This window comes from Fomitopsis serialis (assembly GCF_022376445.1).
Source record: "Fomitopsis serialis strain Sig1Antser10 chromosome Unknown B0H18scaffold_5, whole genome shotgun sequence".
NCBI classification, from domain to species: Eukaryota; Fungi; Basidiomycota; class Agaricomycetes; order Polyporales; family Fomitopsidaceae; genus Fomitopsis; species Fomitopsis serialis.
Window position 1 is genome coordinate 895555 of NW_025954965.1, and position 14622 is coordinate 910176.

The 14622-nt window shown below is 55.5% G+C and overlaps 6 protein-coding genes across 6 annotated transcripts; 2 read left to right on the forward strand and 4 right to left on the reverse strand.

The window, feature by feature from the left end:
- Positions 1 to 63: 63 nt before the first annotated feature.
- On the reverse strand, positions 64 to 1179 carry B0H18DRAFT_494556 (uncharacterized protein). Its single transcript, XM_048038300.1, has 4 exons — positions 1016 to 1179; positions 569 to 969; positions 408 to 498; positions 64 to 351 (listed from the first exon to the last, which is right to left on the reverse strand). The coding sequence occupies exons 2-4, from the start codon at positions 853 to 855 to the stop codon at positions 106 to 108; spliced, it is 624 nt and encodes a 207-aa protein (XP_047898829.1). The 5' UTR covers positions 856 to 969; positions 1016 to 1179; the 3' UTR covers positions 64 to 105.
- A 372-nt stretch (positions 1180 to 1551) lies between these two features.
- On the reverse strand, positions 1552 to 5743 carry B0H18DRAFT_1114795 (sterol regulatory element binding protein cleavage-activating protein; the record flags this gene model as incomplete). The annotated part of the gene is made up of 10 exons (XM_048033167.1): positions 1552 to 2101; positions 2130 to 2922; positions 2993 to 3902; positions 3955 to 4113; positions 4169 to 4420; positions 4472 to 4526; positions 4577 to 4601; positions 4638 to 4803; positions 4856 to 5615; positions 5667 to 5743. 10 exons carry the CDS (start codon positions 5741 to 5743, stop codon positions 1552 to 1554), a joined length of 3747 nt encoding a protein of 1248 aa, XP_047898830.1.
- Positions 5744 to 6246: 503 nt separating this feature from the next.
- On the forward strand, positions 6247 to 7576 carry B0H18DRAFT_979262 (single hybrid motif-containing protein). The gene is made up of 5 exons (XM_048044377.1): positions 6247 to 6356; positions 6408 to 6550; positions 6610 to 6672; positions 6730 to 7261; positions 7321 to 7576. Exons 1-5 carry the CDS (start codon positions 6299 to 6301, stop codon positions 7455 to 7457), a joined length of 933 nt encoding a protein of 310 aa, XP_047898831.1. The 5' UTR covers positions 6247 to 6298; the 3' UTR covers positions 7458 to 7576.
- On the reverse strand, positions 7577 to 9237 carry B0H18DRAFT_979266 (Rad1-domain-containing protein). The gene is made up of 10 exons (XM_048044378.1): positions 9157 to 9237; positions 9051 to 9102; positions 8903 to 8968; positions 8452 to 8851; positions 8306 to 8398; positions 8225 to 8246; positions 8023 to 8178; positions 7906 to 7970; positions 7685 to 7847; positions 7577 to 7633 (listed from the first exon to the last, which is right to left on the reverse strand). The coding sequence occupies exons 1-10, from the start codon at positions 9181 to 9183 to the stop codon at positions 7607 to 7609; spliced, it is 1071 nt and encodes a 356-aa protein (XP_047898832.1). The 5' UTR covers positions 9184 to 9237; the 3' UTR covers positions 7577 to 7606.
- Positions 9238 to 9801: 564 nt separating this feature from the next.
- Positions 9802 to 11208, forward strand: B0H18DRAFT_979268 (PLC-like phosphodiesterase). The gene is made up of 3 exons (XM_048044379.1): positions 9802 to 9963; positions 10018 to 10526; positions 10667 to 11208. Exons 1-3 carry the CDS (start codon positions 9938 to 9940, stop codon positions 11014 to 11016), a joined length of 885 nt encoding a protein of 294 aa, XP_047898833.1. The 5' UTR covers positions 9802 to 9937; the 3' UTR covers positions 11017 to 11208.
- A 76-nt stretch (positions 11209 to 11284) lies between these two features.
- B0H18DRAFT_979270 (uncharacterized protein) lies at positions 11285 to 12525 on the reverse strand (the record flags this gene model as incomplete). The annotated part of the gene is made up of 5 exons (XM_048044380.1): positions 12210 to 12525; positions 12032 to 12154; positions 11940 to 11995; positions 11735 to 11829; positions 11285 to 11489 (listed from the first exon to the last, which is right to left on the reverse strand). The coding sequence occupies exons 1-5, from the start codon at positions 12298 to 12300 to the stop codon at positions 11285 to 11287; spliced, it is 570 nt and encodes a 189-aa protein (XP_047898834.1). The 5' UTR covers positions 12301 to 12525.
- Positions 12526 to 14622: the final 2097 nt, after the last annotated feature.

Here is a 14622-nt window from a genome sequence, read left to right on the forward strand (position 1 = left end):
AGTCCGAGCGTGACGCTATAAAGCCCCTGAAATCACGACAGTCCCTGGAACCCGCAAGATAACCCAATAAAACCCGGAGGAAACGAAGCCGCAAATCCCGCATTCTCAGCCCTCAATCCCGCCTCCTTCTGCGGGATCCTCGTCGTGCTCCAGCACCCGCACCGCCAGAGGATCCGTCACCTTATCCCTTCGCCTCTTCTCCATAATGATGAACGTGATCACCACCATGTCGATGTCGAGTGTTGACGGGTGTGTCTGCAGATACCACTTCTTCTGGCCGCGGAAGTATCCTTCCTTAACGTCATCTTCTGTGAAACGCGCGACCTCCTCTCGGGTCTTCGCACAGGTGAGCTATAGACGGGGTGAGAAATTCGGCACAAGCAAACGCCCCGATGAGATACACCTACCACAGAACCGATGCCCTTGACCACCCGCCAGCAGTACACCTTATCGTCATTCCCGAGGAAATACCGCTTGCTGTGGCAGAGATCTCGAAGGCTGCACGAAGACCCATACAAGGTCGGTTTCCTGGAACAAGACGTCAACCGACAACAACGAGCACACTCACGCGCTGAATCTCGCAGACGGCGACTTGTAGAGCAGTTCGTCCACGGGCAGCTCCTGGATGGTCCCGTCGAACGCATTGCTCCGGACAATCGGCGCCTTGCACCATGCCCTCCACTCGATCTCCGCGACGATGCTCTCGCTGACCGTCGGTGCAGGTCGGATGATGGTCGAGACCGCCGAGCCGCTCAGCAATGACTTCCGCATCGTTCGCACCTGGTAGTGAGCTATCCCGTTCGAGGAGACGAGTGTCGTCCGTTCTGGGTCATTATGCACCAGATAGAGATTCATCTATGGTCAGCGCGACGACTCGCAAGGGGCCAGGTGCCGGCGGCAGTCTCGGTGGTGACCTTGGAGGAGGGCAAGGAAGGGCGAAAACTGGATGGGCAGCTGACCGGCCCATTTCTATACTCTCGTCAGTATGAGACATGCAGTCTAGAGCACGGCAGACCGATCAGTTATGATCTTGCCTACGAGAGGAGGGCAATGAATGGGAGCTCTACTCGGCCTCTACCCAAAGATCGGCTGAATTTGATGCGTTAGGCCGCCTTCTGAAGGCCAAGTGGTGCCTATATAAAGGATTCCACAGTATGGATGTTCCATGCTATCATGCCGTGTTCGTGTAGGCACGTACCAGGTCCAAGGCAGTGATAGTTTGGAATTGCGGAAGACCACCTTGCAGAAAGGCAGTTCGATTGGGCAATATCGTGATGGTCCAGCCTCTCAGAGTGTAGAGCGCGTAGACTTTGGCTGCCATGATGAGTCGTGTGCCAGACATACATTCTTCACAATGTAAAATGTCGAATACGACTTGCCCACCGCCGCAACTTGCAAAGTCGCACTACCTGTTCACCAACCTAACAATGATATCAGTTCACCAGCCGCAGAATACACATGACGTACACTGCTAGTACACAAGAAATTATGTCACAGATATGCTACAGATCGCGCTCTAGATTTCCAAGCAAGAAGCAGACAAGAGAGGAATCAAGAAGGGGTGCTCTGGATATCCTCGCCGGAAGACCGCCTCCGTCTCCTGGCGTTCGGTCGCGAGTTGACGTTGAACAAACCGACGGTGTTACCAAAGCCAGCGAGGCAACATGTCGAGGTCGCTATGAACGGCGTAACGCGAGTGAAGTGCAATCGCGGGACGAATACACGCTTCGGCGACACAGGAGGGTCCTGGTTCAACCCAGCATGCGAACTGCCCGAACGGCGCCTGTCCATCAGTCGCTCCTCGGGACCACGACGCAGTGCGTTCAACGGGGATACGTGCAGGCGCGACTCCTCAGGGTCGTACGTCCAGAGCTCCCATCGCTCGAGCGTAGAGCTGCTCAGACCCTGCAGCGGTTCATCCTTGAGGGTAGCTTTCGCGTCCATGCGCCGCGCGAGCAGGCTGGACCGTGGCTTGCGGCGTACGCCGACGACCTTGTCCCCAGCGACGTCCCAGCTCCCCCGCTCAAACATGGTATCTGCGACGCGCACCACGATAAGACTCTGCCATACAGATGTGGGGGATGGGAAGAGAGGAAGCCGGCTGCCGGGGTAATGTCAACCGGGCCTACAGGATGCGGGTCAGACTCGTCGCAGTCGGAATGGACAAAAACGAGTCGTGCGTCCGACGCGAGCCCTCCTTCTCCGACGCCCTGCGTGAATGGACGCCGTGTGCGGAGACAGGGAACATGGAGGCGCTCAGGGCGGAGCTGGACGACGATACGGACGGCACGCGTGAGCGTGAAGCCACGGGTGTGGTCGTCCCCGTGGACGACGCCAGTGATGTGGCACTTCCGCTCCGCGAACGATGCCCAAGCATGCTCGTTCGCAGGGCAGGTTGTGGTTGATTGCGGGGACACGAGCATCGTCTCGTTGGCAGGTACAAGTAAGCCCGGTAGAAAAGCACGACTAGACCAACGGAGAACGTGATCAGGAAGTTCTCGCATGGTAGTTCCCCACACGTTGAACAGTTCGTCGGGGTGACAGGAGTGACCCGCAGCTGGTTGACGTCACCAAAGGGTTCCTCCATGATGAACAGACAATCCCGCGACCCAGCATCCCAGAGCGACACGACGCCTGCTTGTGTAGCGGCGATGATGATGATGTGACGCTGACCATCAAGCTCAAGAGCGCAAACGTCGACTTTATTGACGAAGTCCTGGGGGTTACCAGCGGCGATCCAACACTCGCGGGCTACGAGTTGATCATTGCGGTCGAGGTCACACAGCTCGAAGGACCCGTCGTCGAATGCAAAGCCGACAAGGAGGCGTTCATCGCCATGGACAGGTACCAACGTAGACTTGATGACGGTAGCAGAGCGCGTAGGCGCGACGTAGCGGGCACGAGGGGTCGTCGCTACATCCACTTGACAACTGTACCGTTCTCGTAGGCGCTATATAGGCAGACGACAGGTTGGTAAAGAGTGTTTCTGGACCGGGAGGCGTAGGTGTGAGTGGACGCGCGGGCGACGGTGGGCGAGATTGGAAGTAGCCGAAGTGGAGGTGTGCGACAGCTGCAGTGGACGTGGGGTCGAGGGAGAGCTGTGTGATATACTTGGCGTGGTCCCTCTCTATCGACCAGACACCAATGACGCCGGATGCCGAACCCACAGCACAGAGCGTACCGGCCTCATTAACTGCGACGGCTGTGAGGGTCGTGCCCTGCGAAGGCCCACTTGCACCCCCAAGGGCAACAGGAGAGGTGTCGACCGTGATGTTCGTGCGCGACATGCTTCTCCATACGACGACTTCGTTCTGCAGCCCGAGCATAACGACGACCTTGCCGTTCTTGCTGGTTGCCAGCATGTCCACGTCCGTCGGGAAAGCCCGTGGAAGCGTGGCGAACGAGATCTCCCCTTCCACGGACGACTCTTCTGAGCTCGAGTTGTCTGGTTCAGGTCGCTGGCGCTGCGCCTCCAGCAACTCCGCGTTCTTGAGGAGATACAGGAGGAGAGCATAGAGCAGGACCGTCGTAGCCGTGATCGGCACGACCATGATCTTGAAGAGCCACCACACGTCCCGGACCGTACGCATCCACCAACGTGATAGCCTGTTCACGCGAGGGCGGGACAACTTCTCACCATCTGCTAGAGTGCGGACATCGGACGCCGGCTTGTCCTCTTCTGGTGCAAGAACTAGGATGGCGGGTGACTCTATACGAATGTGTACCATGGTGTCGTCAATGGGATTCAGGGTTTGCCAGATGCGGTATGCAGGAGAGATTCGGTCGGTAGCCGTCATCTTCGGAACTTGGCGCACAGGATTTCGCGCAAGAGCAGCAGAGCTCTTAGCCTGTGTGGACGATGGTGTCGTTGCAAAGTAGAGGGTAGCTGCGATGGCCAAAAGCTGCACCAAGCAGTCAGCAATGGGTATAACAGCGACGAAGAGACGTGCTCACCAAGAAAAGACTGATGTTCTTACCGGGACGTCCACGTATTGTGTTTTTCGCAGCGAGCCATGCTTCTCTCCAGGTCTTGGGCGGGGGCAAGGTAGGTGATGCCAGTTTTCCCTTATCCGTCGGGTTGAGATTAGTATCCTGTCGGAGGAGCTCGTCCAACTAGGGAAACCGCGTGGGTCTAGAGGCGCTAATGTATGTGGAGATGTGGACCCACCTCGAGTCGCTGTATATCGATTGATAACACCGTGACGAAGAAGGTGTGCACGAGGAACCAGTGCGCGACTAGCACCACAATCGAAAATGCGCAGAACTGGCGAATCGCACCACTGGAGAAGAACGCGATGACTCCCAGCACCGCATTGTAAGACACGACTTTGAGCGTGTTGGACGTGCCCGCTTGACTCAATCCCTGGGCTATGCGTTCTTTGACCGGGATCGTTACTGAGGTTCTTAAGACCGCATCAACCTGTGACGATTCTCAGTCAACTGCACTACCACAGAGCATGGCGCGACTTACGATGTGAAACATGTTCTCGACTCCGATGAACATCACAATAATTGGAAATAGCTCCCTAAGACGATGGTTTAGTAAAGCCAGGACGATCAATCATTGAATGATTACCATGGAACCATAGTCATCCTGAACCCTACTAAGGCACAAACACTCAGACTTGTTATGGTACTGACAATCAGCTCCACAAGGCCGGTGACTGCGAGACCGAACCGGGAATGCACCGTCTTCATGTTCCTCATGGACTGCACACAATACACTACGAAGACCAGGTACGCGCCATAGCAGAACGCCGAGAGGATGGTGAAACGAGTCTTCGTCGTAGGACTTCTGTCGTACTACGCGGAGCCCTCTGTGAATGCTCACTACTCGATAGATCGTCAGACGCACCTCCAATGCAACGAGTCTGGGCGGCTGAGCCTGAACGACAAGGTCTCCCATGGGTCCACCTGCTTCCCTGAGTACCCGTAGCCATTGGACATGACCGTTGTTGCCAAGACAGTCGCGGTCCGGAAAGAAGTAGGTGAGTGCTAAGAACATGGCGCTATCCACACTGGACAAGCTTGGGTCATGCTCTCGGCCGGCGAAGACCATCTCGGGGGTCATAGGGATGCCAGAAGTAGTTGTGTTGTGTGATAGGTTGATGGTCTCGAGAATACTAGCATCCGCCGATAGCACAGCCTCGTCATGGTTCCAAAAGGCTAGAGGGCTCAGGGAAAAGCAGGAGCCAGTTGACGACTTCAAGCAAGGGATATGATGTTGAGATAAGATGGTTGAAATCCTGTGTTCGAGTGCCAGAGCTGACAGCAGTGTGTCGCGGTCCAATGCATCCAGACCATACTCTTGCGATACACTGCCAATCAAGAGCCGCTCAGAGCGCAGAATACTTTGCATGCCGCACTGCGCGCGGGCGACGGAGTCATCGTGCAGTCTGAGCGTGTTGTGTCCTTCCCATATATGTCGGAGATCGTGTTGCGCGAAGTAGCTGGAGATATCGTCCGGTGTCAGGAAGGAGTCAAGCACGCGCAAGGTGAAGCCGGCGAAGAAATGGGTTTCCGGAGAAGTGTAGACGGCAATGGCGGGGAAGAGCAGGGAGGTAATGACGATGGAAGACACAAGGATAAGCCGTATTTGATGCGTCGCGCAATGGCTGCACCCGTAGTCGTAAGAAGAGTGTTCACCAAACACACTGCACACTCACATTCCAAAGCGGTGGAAAAACCTCGTCCCGTATGCACGCGTCCGTTGCAGCAAAGCTGGAGACGGAAGAGAGTACATGGCGATGGAGATAACGCGCAGCCCTTGCGCAGCCCGGTGTAGTCGTTGCTCCTGTGGTTTCTCCCTGTTCCAGCAGCTCCGGGGAGAAGACGCAGTCGGGTGATAGCCCTCCCTCGACTTCGATATTCTCCAAGATCGCAGTACCGAGGCAGGCAACCTGCACAACGACTGCTGCACCCCTCTCTGCGACGGTTGTGGGTGTTGGTAGGTGTTGACCTTGCCTAATCTGAGTTAGCTAGACGCTGGACACCGGAGGATCCCGTGCAGGTCAGTGGTACATCTTCGGGCTCTTGCTTGTCGGTCGTCGCGACAGAAAGACTGCATGTGTATCGCATTGAGGATGCTGTGCGCACCATCCAAGCCGAGTGACGGTGTATGATATTTGTTCAACTCGAATATTGAATCGTACGTTTACACCGCGTATATTCGCGCTCACTCGACCACGTGTGTATGATCTCACGACGCGGTCGCCGGGATGCGGACTGCTGGCCGATCCCGTCTGGCCTTCATACTTACCACTCTCACCTCACCCAGCCCGCGTTCTCGACGGCCTCGATGCAGTCTCTCCGCATGCTGTCTAAGACGGCCGCAGCCGCAGGCTCGAGCCGAAGATGTACGTTCAATTGACCACGCTTCCAGAGCGCTGAACTCACTCGTCATGAAGGGCTGCAGACGTCTGCGGCGCGTCTGGCCGTGTCGAACTTCCAGATGCCTGCCATGTCCCCGACCATGACAGAAGGAAACATTGCATCATGGAAGAAGAAGGACGGAGAGGCCTTCGCGGCGGGAGACGTGCTGCTTGAGATTGTGAGTGCGTGACTAGCTGTTTGACAATTGAAGACTGAGACATTCCGTGTACTCTGCAGGAAACTGACAAGGCAACAATAGACGTTGAGGCTCAGGACGATGGTATCATGGGAAAGATTCTCGTGAGCTTTTCTCTCTTCGTGCTTGCGCACGACACCGGGCTGTAACTCGTGCGCCAGGCTCCGGACGGCACGAAGAACATCCCCGTAGGGAAGACCATTGCTCTACTGGCGGAGGAGGGTGACGACATCTCCAACCTCGAACCACCAAAGGAGGACACACCAGCCCCGCCAAAGCAAGAAGCCTCTTCTTCTGCCCCGACCCCTCCGAAGTCAGTACCCGACAAGCAAGATGCTCAGCCTTCCTCCCCTTCTCCCAATCACTCCACGGTGCATCCCAAGAGCCCCCATCCGCTATTCCCTTCCGTCTTGCGCCTACTTCAGGAGAATGGGATCGAGAATACGGACAAAATCAAGGGGACTGGTGTGCGAGGTATGCTGACTAAAGGCGACGTCCTGACATACCTCGGCCGAGCGAGCGGACCCATGGGAACATACAAGGAGACGCCTTCAGACGTCGTCACCAAGTCTGGCGGCGACCAGACGCGGCCACAGAAGAAAGAGGAACCCCAGTTATTGGACGGTGCAGCGGTGCGCCAGCTGATTGTTAGGAACATGTTGGAGGCGTCCATCAAGGCCCGCCAGCCGCCAGGTGAGAAACTCCTTATTACTTCTACGTCAACACATGGACTAACCCGCTCGTCCGATCAGCAGCACCGCCGGCGGACTTTGACTCCATCATTGCTGACTACCTTCCTCACGCGAAGGCTGCCGGCACTTCTCCTGCGGCCTCGAGTCTCCCAAAACCTACAAAATCGGCTGCTGGCTATCTGGACGGGTTGATCTAGGTTACATGTGCTCCTTCGCCTGATGTGATTGAATATTACATAGACGTCTTATGCCTGAACGCCCCCAGTGCCCCAAAACGATCGCGAAAAGGTGAGTGTCAAATCAGCAATAGCGAGTCTTTACTCCGGACAAGTCTCGTGACAGATGTTCATGGGCTGTCATCGAGAGGTAGACACTGTCATTTGCGTCAGCAAAGAGTGCATGTCCAACGATCAGTTGAACTCACTCGAAACTCGACGAACCCATCCGTGTTGTTGCCCCCTTGCCGAGGTCGCGCCGTTGGCATGATCAGCTGCAGACTGAGCATGCCTTCCTCGTTTATACGAAGGGATGTCTTCGTAGAATGTTGCAGTGCCCGTGACGCGCACGCTATGTGCTTGAACACATAGCTACGGGCAGGTTACTATCAGTCTACCGGCCACGACTGTAGGTGTCTGCATAAATCACCTGAAGCGGACCTGTTGCTCGCACTCGCACGTCTCGAGCACTTCTTTGTCACTTGGGTAATCCATCTACAGGAATGGTTCGGGACGATTACGCCTATCATGTTGACTATGTCCGCACCTCGGTGCTTCCGAACGTGCCCATTACTTGTAAGCGTAGTCGGGGTGGATCTGTAATTCGTGCTGCTCTGCCCGGCGGTGGGGGCGGATTCCCGATGATAGTCAGCCTCTCGCAGGTTGGGTCGAGTTCCGAAAGCGCATCGCGCAGCCAAGAGGACTGGGTATTATCAGCACATGCAAGGCCCTTCTAAAATGTACTGTACCTTCAGGATGATCTTCAACACGCTGGGTCCTCGTGGTAAGCTCTCGTAGTCTCGAAATGCTTGAATCAGACGATGACTCACGTCGGGGACTCGAGGAAGTCCAGATCCAACATTGGTTCGGCCTCAAAAGTTGTGATCTCGCAAGTCGCGGTCGGACCGCTCGCTTCCTCCGCCCTGCCATTCCGATGAGCCGTGAACCAACATACCGAGTAAACGCGCATACACACATGAGCAGTGTCAACGGGTAACCAGCGCCGACGTACGACAATCGCATTCCCGTGCCCTTGTCCGCTCCAAAGAACTGGTCGATGCGTCCGTTAGCAGGAGCCCGGGTTTGCCTCGAGTTAGCCCTGTTAGGGCCCTCTTCCTCGTTATCCTCTTGGTCAGAGTTCCCGGTGTGCCATATCCTGTGTTTTGCATTGGACGATGGTGCTCCTCCGGCGTTTCCGAAGAGGCTCATACATTCGATGAGGGTGTTCAGTGGGACCTCGAAAGCGGTGGGCTCTCCCTCCTCTTGTGGCTGTGAAGGCTGTGATGAAGGTTGAGAAGATTGCGATTGCGAGGAGGGGTCGGCTTCCGGGTGGTACAAGTATTCGTCAAATATGCCTTTGAATATAAATGCGGTGGCTGAAGCAAGTTGGGTGAGACATTTGCATCTAAAAGCATAGACCCACGCACCTAATAGTGTGCGAGCTTCTTCAACGGTCACAGAGAGCCCGCCGATGTCGCCCGTACGGTCGCTCGCTGCAACATGTTGTGTATACGCTCTGAGTAACTATCATGGAGCGCTGGGTTGCTTCGCCGCTCACGTTTCCGAATTGGACACCACGCAGTAGGCCCATCACGTACTTCACGTCGTGCACGGATGCGGTGAGAACCTAGTAGCATTGACGCGAACGAACTAGATGGGTATATGCACAACCTGGACTTGCCTTGTCAACCTCGCCATCGTCAGACATGATGCAGATCTGGACCTAGTCGCCGGTGCTGCAGAGCGAGGCGCGGGCCCTTGGTGAAAGGACGCGACAAGACGCGTTTTCGGGAGCGCGTGACCGCGAACGCGCGTCGCGTCGCGCTACTAGTAAGTACGTAATGAAGACCTCATTGTATGGTCACGGTCAGGCGAACCTCTAGCTAGTTCCCCTCGGCAGTTGCCATTGAGCTGCGGTCCTCCCGTGGGCTCGTCCCTCCTCCTGCGCGGCCCACTCTTCGCTGGCAGCCCGACTAACATGCGGCGACTCACCATCGTCAACCAAACCTCCGAGATCATCGTCTGGGACAGCCAGCACAAGGGCAGGAACGAATCGAAGATCCTCTTGCCCTCGCTTTCCACGAGCACCAGCATCTCGGCGTCGCGCTCAGACATCAACCTCTCCAGTCTGTCAAACCGCGGGGAGGTCGAGAAAGACTGGACCGTTATTCCCAATGCATACACCATCCGTCTCTCCATGTCGCTGGGCGCGATGTGGAAGGTAGTCAGTGTGCCGGAGGACTGTCCTTGGCGGATTTACAGATGCAGGGTGTGTGAAGCTGCTTCATCGGTTTGTCGTGTTACTCATTGCCCGAAGCTCTCCCGTAACATCACCTGCTGCTCATCTTACCCCGCCGAAATTTGGCTTCCTTCCTGTCAGACTTCCCGGACTCCTTGCCGCTTCGTCGTTACTGTTGCCAGGTGTGCACATATGCTCTCCATAGACCTCTCTACCACTCACCATGATGCTCGTAGGAACGCACGATACGTGAGTAAAGCCGTTCGCCCCGCAGGTATAAGTACACTGACGCGCAAGCCGAAGCATGGCGTTCTACGGGTGGCCCATCTCACAGTGCCAGTCTTTGTCGACGCCTCTCACTGTTCAGCTCCAGTCTGGTATCCGAGTGATCGACATCCGACTGGCCGTGATACATAAACGTCTCATCGCGTACCATGGTATCTATCCTCAGCGAGAGCCCTTCCAAAGCATCCTGTCCACCCTCTTTGACTTCCTCACCGCGCCTGCAACCTGCCGCGAAGCCATTGTGATGTCGATCAAGCAGGAAGATTTCGCAAGTACTCCGTCAACATTGTTCTCCCAGCTCGTGCACGACGAAATCATGAACGGTCCCGGCGGCAAAGACATGTGGTTCCTCGACAATAAGGTGCCGACTTTGGGTGAGGCGCGCGGAAAGGTGGTGATGCTCAGTCGGTTCGGCGGTGACGGCGCTGGGTGGGAAAATGGGCTGGAGGGAATGGGCATCCATCCTACGGCATGGCCAGATAGCTCGAAGAACGGCTTCACCTGGCAGTGCAAAAACACGATCGTGCGTACGCAGGACTGGTGAGTCGATGAACCAAGGCATCGCGTTATGGAAGGTAATGTGATGTGTGATAGGTACAACATTCCGTCGTTCTTGTCGATCCCGGAGAAGACTGAGCTCGCCACGCAAATCCTCATTCCGCCTAAGGAGATCCAGGGTTCCCGACCCTCTCCATTTCCTTCTTCTCCGCGGCGAGTGTGCCCCTCGCCTTCCCACCGACGATCGCCAGGGGTTTCGGATGGCCCAAGCTGGGCTTCGGTGTCGAAGGAGTCAATGGTCGACTGGGTACATGGCTTATCGACATGCTCAGCAGCGGGAGCGCGGGCCACCAGGGCAGCATGCGGGCGTCGCAGGCGGGCAACATAAGCAGCAAGGTGCGCATTCGCGGTTGGGCGCTCCTGGACTTCTTCAAGGATCCGGAGGACAACGCTATCGTCCCGCTCCTCATCGAGTGCAATTACAGAGGCAGGAGGAGCGGAGAGGAGGGCTGGCCGTAGAATCGGAATTGGCAGACGTAGTGCTCGTGAAGTTATCACTATGGACTATGCTATTACTTAGATGCATCGCACACACTCTTTATCGTATTTATCACCTCTTGGAGGAACTCGTAGGGACGGTCTATAATTGGCGCCCCTGCCATTTGTGTAGAGTGTAATACATGGTGAAACGCTCCTTTTCATACAGATGAATATGGCAATGCAGCGTTTATGGGTGAGATAGTCTGTCGTGTTCGAACTCGCCTATAATCTATTTTTGGCGAGCTGGTTAAACGGCGTCGAGAGCGTCTCCAATTCTTTCCCCGTCTACACTTTTCATCTTCGACCAGTCATAGAAGTGCGTCCGCTCTGGGAAGGTCCATTTCTCTAGCACGTCCAGGGCAGCCTTTCCCCAGTCGAAGTCCTCGTGCTCCGCGTGGTCTGCGGGCCCGTTCACGAAGCGCACGAGGTTCGCGTTCGTGGGGTGATGAAATCTGCTTCGATACCATTGCGTATGAGCTCCTGGAGAGGGTTGTAGAAGCCCAGGGCATTGATCACGATAATCGCTAGGAGGTGCACCGTGAGTTCAGGCGTGTCACGGGCATGGCATAGAGGATTGATGCGCCACTCACGCTTTCGTGAATGCCCAGTTGCGACCAACAGACGACCTCAAAAAGCTGGCCCAAAATCAACCCCATGAGACATTCATCTAAGATATGCGGATATTGTGTCACTGTACCTCTTCGAAAGTCCATATCCGCCGGGTAAGGCGATAAAACTTCCCGATCGCTTCGCCATCTCGGTCTTCCGCTCGTGCATCGTGTTCACGACCACCTAAGCAAACATGAGCCGATACACAATTGCGAAACAAAACGCGGATCATACTGTATCGACCTATATGATGCGGGCTGTTGAGAATGCAGTTCACTGAATAGTCGAAAGACGGACCTTTCTCGACCACTCTCTTTGAGGAGCACCGAGGGTCCTCGCTTGCCTGTGTCTGGTCACCTCACCTCCCGCCGCGACCATCGCATACGGTACAATCCCGTAACTTCGCCACCAGCATCTACCACCGCGCCCGAGACGGCACCCATGATCCCCTTCGAGCCGCCGCCATATATGAGTCGTCTCTTCGTCTCCGCCAAAGCCTTTCCCAGAGCTGTGGCATTCGCGTGAGCATCGTTTCCTGGAGCGATGTATGACGTGCAACCCACATTGAGCCGCCCGGACGTACGCCGGATGCTTTCCGACAGACGAAGCGCAGTAAACTGCCACTGCCCTGTTATCTGGCTCCAAGTCGGACATGTCTGAGTTCAACCCGTCGTGTTCTCAGTACCAGGCGGCTAGTATCGGCGGCCTCGTGTCTAGCGCGAAGTTGTGGCTCGGCGGGATGACAGCTTCAAGTGATCGGGAGAAGGATGACTCGCACCTTCCGCAAGGCGGACTTCTGCGTAACTACAAGACTGCCTATTTTGGATAGTATCGCAGCCAATCGGAGCGGGTGGAGCGTGGTCACGCAGTAGTACGCACTGACCGTTGTGGGAGTAGATGCGTGTCACCGTCACAGCGTGCATGTGCGTCGACGATAGTGACCTGCATGGGCCGCATGGTAAGCTGTGGGCGACATGGGAAGTCTTTTGTATTCGTGTAGTGCGTGGTGAACGGGACCGGCGTCAGCGCGCAGAGACAAACGGTGAGGTTAACTTTCCCACGACATCCGTGTCTTGCTCGAGGAATCGGACGACTGCCTGACTCGGTGGGCTCATCACCTCGTACTGCATCGCCGAAGTCTTTTATATCCGGAACCATTGTCGGCGTCTGGTGAGTTCCAGGTCATTAGGCAGAATTATGTATATCCAGGCTGGCAGAACAAGGATTACCAACAGTGATACAAAGACCCGAGTGAGTCCTTTGAAATCATTCTGCCGAAAATACCTGATATACGACGACTACGGATGCGACTGTCATCTAATGGCTTCTTAACCACCTAGCAATCTGCCAGGCATCGCACAGTGGTCTGCCCTCAGACATATACTCAGGTGCAATTGCTCACAGCGGTTCTCATGTCAATAACGTCACGACACTTGCTAACAACTCCGTGTTCCCATCGCAGACGTTTTACATCATGTACAATGCAGTAAGTGCCGTTGGTGTATCCCTACTTCGTGTCTCAGAAGGGTGACGGAACGGCTGGTGCGACGGGATCGAACGGCAAGACGTTCAGCACTTGCACTCGGTAGGCTTGCACTGGCAACTGCAAAGGTATAAGTATATAGCCCTCGATAGACGCAATGGTAAGACGTACGCTTCGCCGCAGCTGCAGCTGCTGACGCCACAGTTGGCCTCGTTGACGGGGACGGCGACGTTCTAGAGATACCAAGGTGAGCGTGTCATGCCACGAGGCGACGGGCTACAAGTGTTACTCACGGTGAACATTGTGAAAGAAGTGCTGTGAGGCGAGGATGGGCTTGTGGGGTGCGTTGGGTAGTCTGGGACTGGAGAGAGGTGGTCATCGAACGCCTCTTTTATATGTCTCTGGATCGTCCTGACACGTGCGGCAGCCTGCGGATTGCTTCCCCGTAATGGGCCTGCTCTGATGATCGTCGACCTGGGTACTCTGATGCTATCCGGGGTGCGCTATTCGGAGGTAGCTCCAGCATTGTATTGGAGCCGTTCTACCACCGCACCGCTCCTGTCTGACCCAGACCGCCGGCAACTAGGGCTCCCTGCTAGCGTCCGATAACCATGGCGCTGTTGGGTCAGGGTGGGGGTCGTTATCCACCGCTAGAAGACAGCGTTCACCTTCGCGATATCAGCTATGTACAAGATACCTTCAAAAACCGTGTGGTACGTGGTGGGTTATGTCAATTGAGCACTGAGACAGTGGTCACCATTCTGCTAGATATGTCGATGCAGCCGAGTCGCGACCCAAAACGCTCACTTCGTGCGGAACCTTCACGTCCAGGTGACAATGTATCTGGTGAGCAGACACAACAACCACGACTGGATGACCACGAGGTGGCGCATCGACTGTCCTTCTGTCGGCAGATTTCCTTGGGGCAATCAATCAACATGCAGGTACCTCCGGCATTGAGGCATTTGTGCTGTGTGCATCAATCTGCTGATTCTATCCTTACGGGATGCTCGACGTGGACCAGTATGAGTCCAAGCATTGTGCATCGTCCGGCGGACATATTGTGAGTTGAACCGATATCGTATGTCTTCGATTCTCATCGGCACGATTCCTCATACTCATGTATTGCTGTGTCTGCGACGCTAGGGTACCGCGACATGCATCCTAAAGTTTTGAAGAAGTCCGTAATCCAGCAGCGTGGCCCAACTGATGACGGTCCACAGATCTATCTTATCTTATCTTATCTTCCTCCCGGTGGCATGTCGTAACCAACAATTCATTCGATGCAGCGCTGATGGTCCGCTTCTTGGCTTCCCAAGTTCTGGAGGGCCCGAGTCAGGCATAGTCGTTCAGAAAATGCCTCACTTAACGATTGTCAGCACAAATGTCTCAGGACCCTGTTGACGGCGTAAACCACTCGTATCCCACCGAGAGGCACAATTGACTCTGCTGCGTCGCTCACGGGCAGGTCTCTCCGAGTCCACAAGACCACC

Coding starts and splice junctions, on each gene's coding strand:
- B0H18DRAFT_494556 (XM_048038300.1), bottom strand. CDS start 855: ATGAATCTCTATCTGGTGCATAATGACCCAGAACGGACGACACTCGTC. Junction 499..568: donor CCGTCTGCGAGATTCAGCGC/GTGAGTGTGCTC, acceptor GTCTTCGTGCAG/CCTTCGAGATCTCTGCCACA. Junction 352..407: donor TCAAGGGCATCGGTTCTGTG/GTAGGTGTATCT, acceptor CCCCGTCTATAG/CTCACCTGTGCGAAGACCCG.
- B0H18DRAFT_979262 (XM_048044377.1), top strand. CDS start 6,299: ATGCAGTCTCTCCGCATGCTGTCTAAGACGGCCGCAGCCGCAGGCTCG. Junction 6,357..6,407: donor CGCAGGCTCGAGCCGAAGAT/GTACGTTCAATT, acceptor CTCGTCATGAAG/GGCTGCAGACGTCTGCGGCG. Junction 7,262..7,320: donor CAAGGCCCGCCAGCCGCCAG/GTGAGAAACTCC, acceptor TCGTCCGATCAG/CAGCACCGCCGGCGGACTTT.
- B0H18DRAFT_979266 (XM_048044378.1), bottom strand. CDS start 9,183: ATGTCTGACGATGGCGAGGTTGACAAG. Junction 8,969..9,050: donor CGTGATGGGCCTACTGCGTG/GTGTCCAATTCG, acceptor AACATGTTGCAG/CGAGCGACCGTACGGGCGAC. Junction 7,848..7,905: donor GAGCAACAGGTCCGCTTCAG/GTGATTTATGCA, acceptor ACCTGCCCGTAG/CTATGTGTTCAAGCACATAG.
- B0H18DRAFT_979268 (XM_048044379.1), top strand. CDS start 9,938: ATGATGCTCGTAGGAACGCACGATAC. Junction 9,964..10,017: donor CTCGTAGGAACGCACGATAC/GTGAGTAAAGCC, acceptor CGCAAGCCGAAG/CATGGCGTTCTACGGGTGGC. Junction 10,527..10,666: donor GTGCAAAAACACGATCGTGC/GTACGCAGGACT, acceptor ATTCCGCCTAAG/GAGATCCAGGGTTCCCGACC.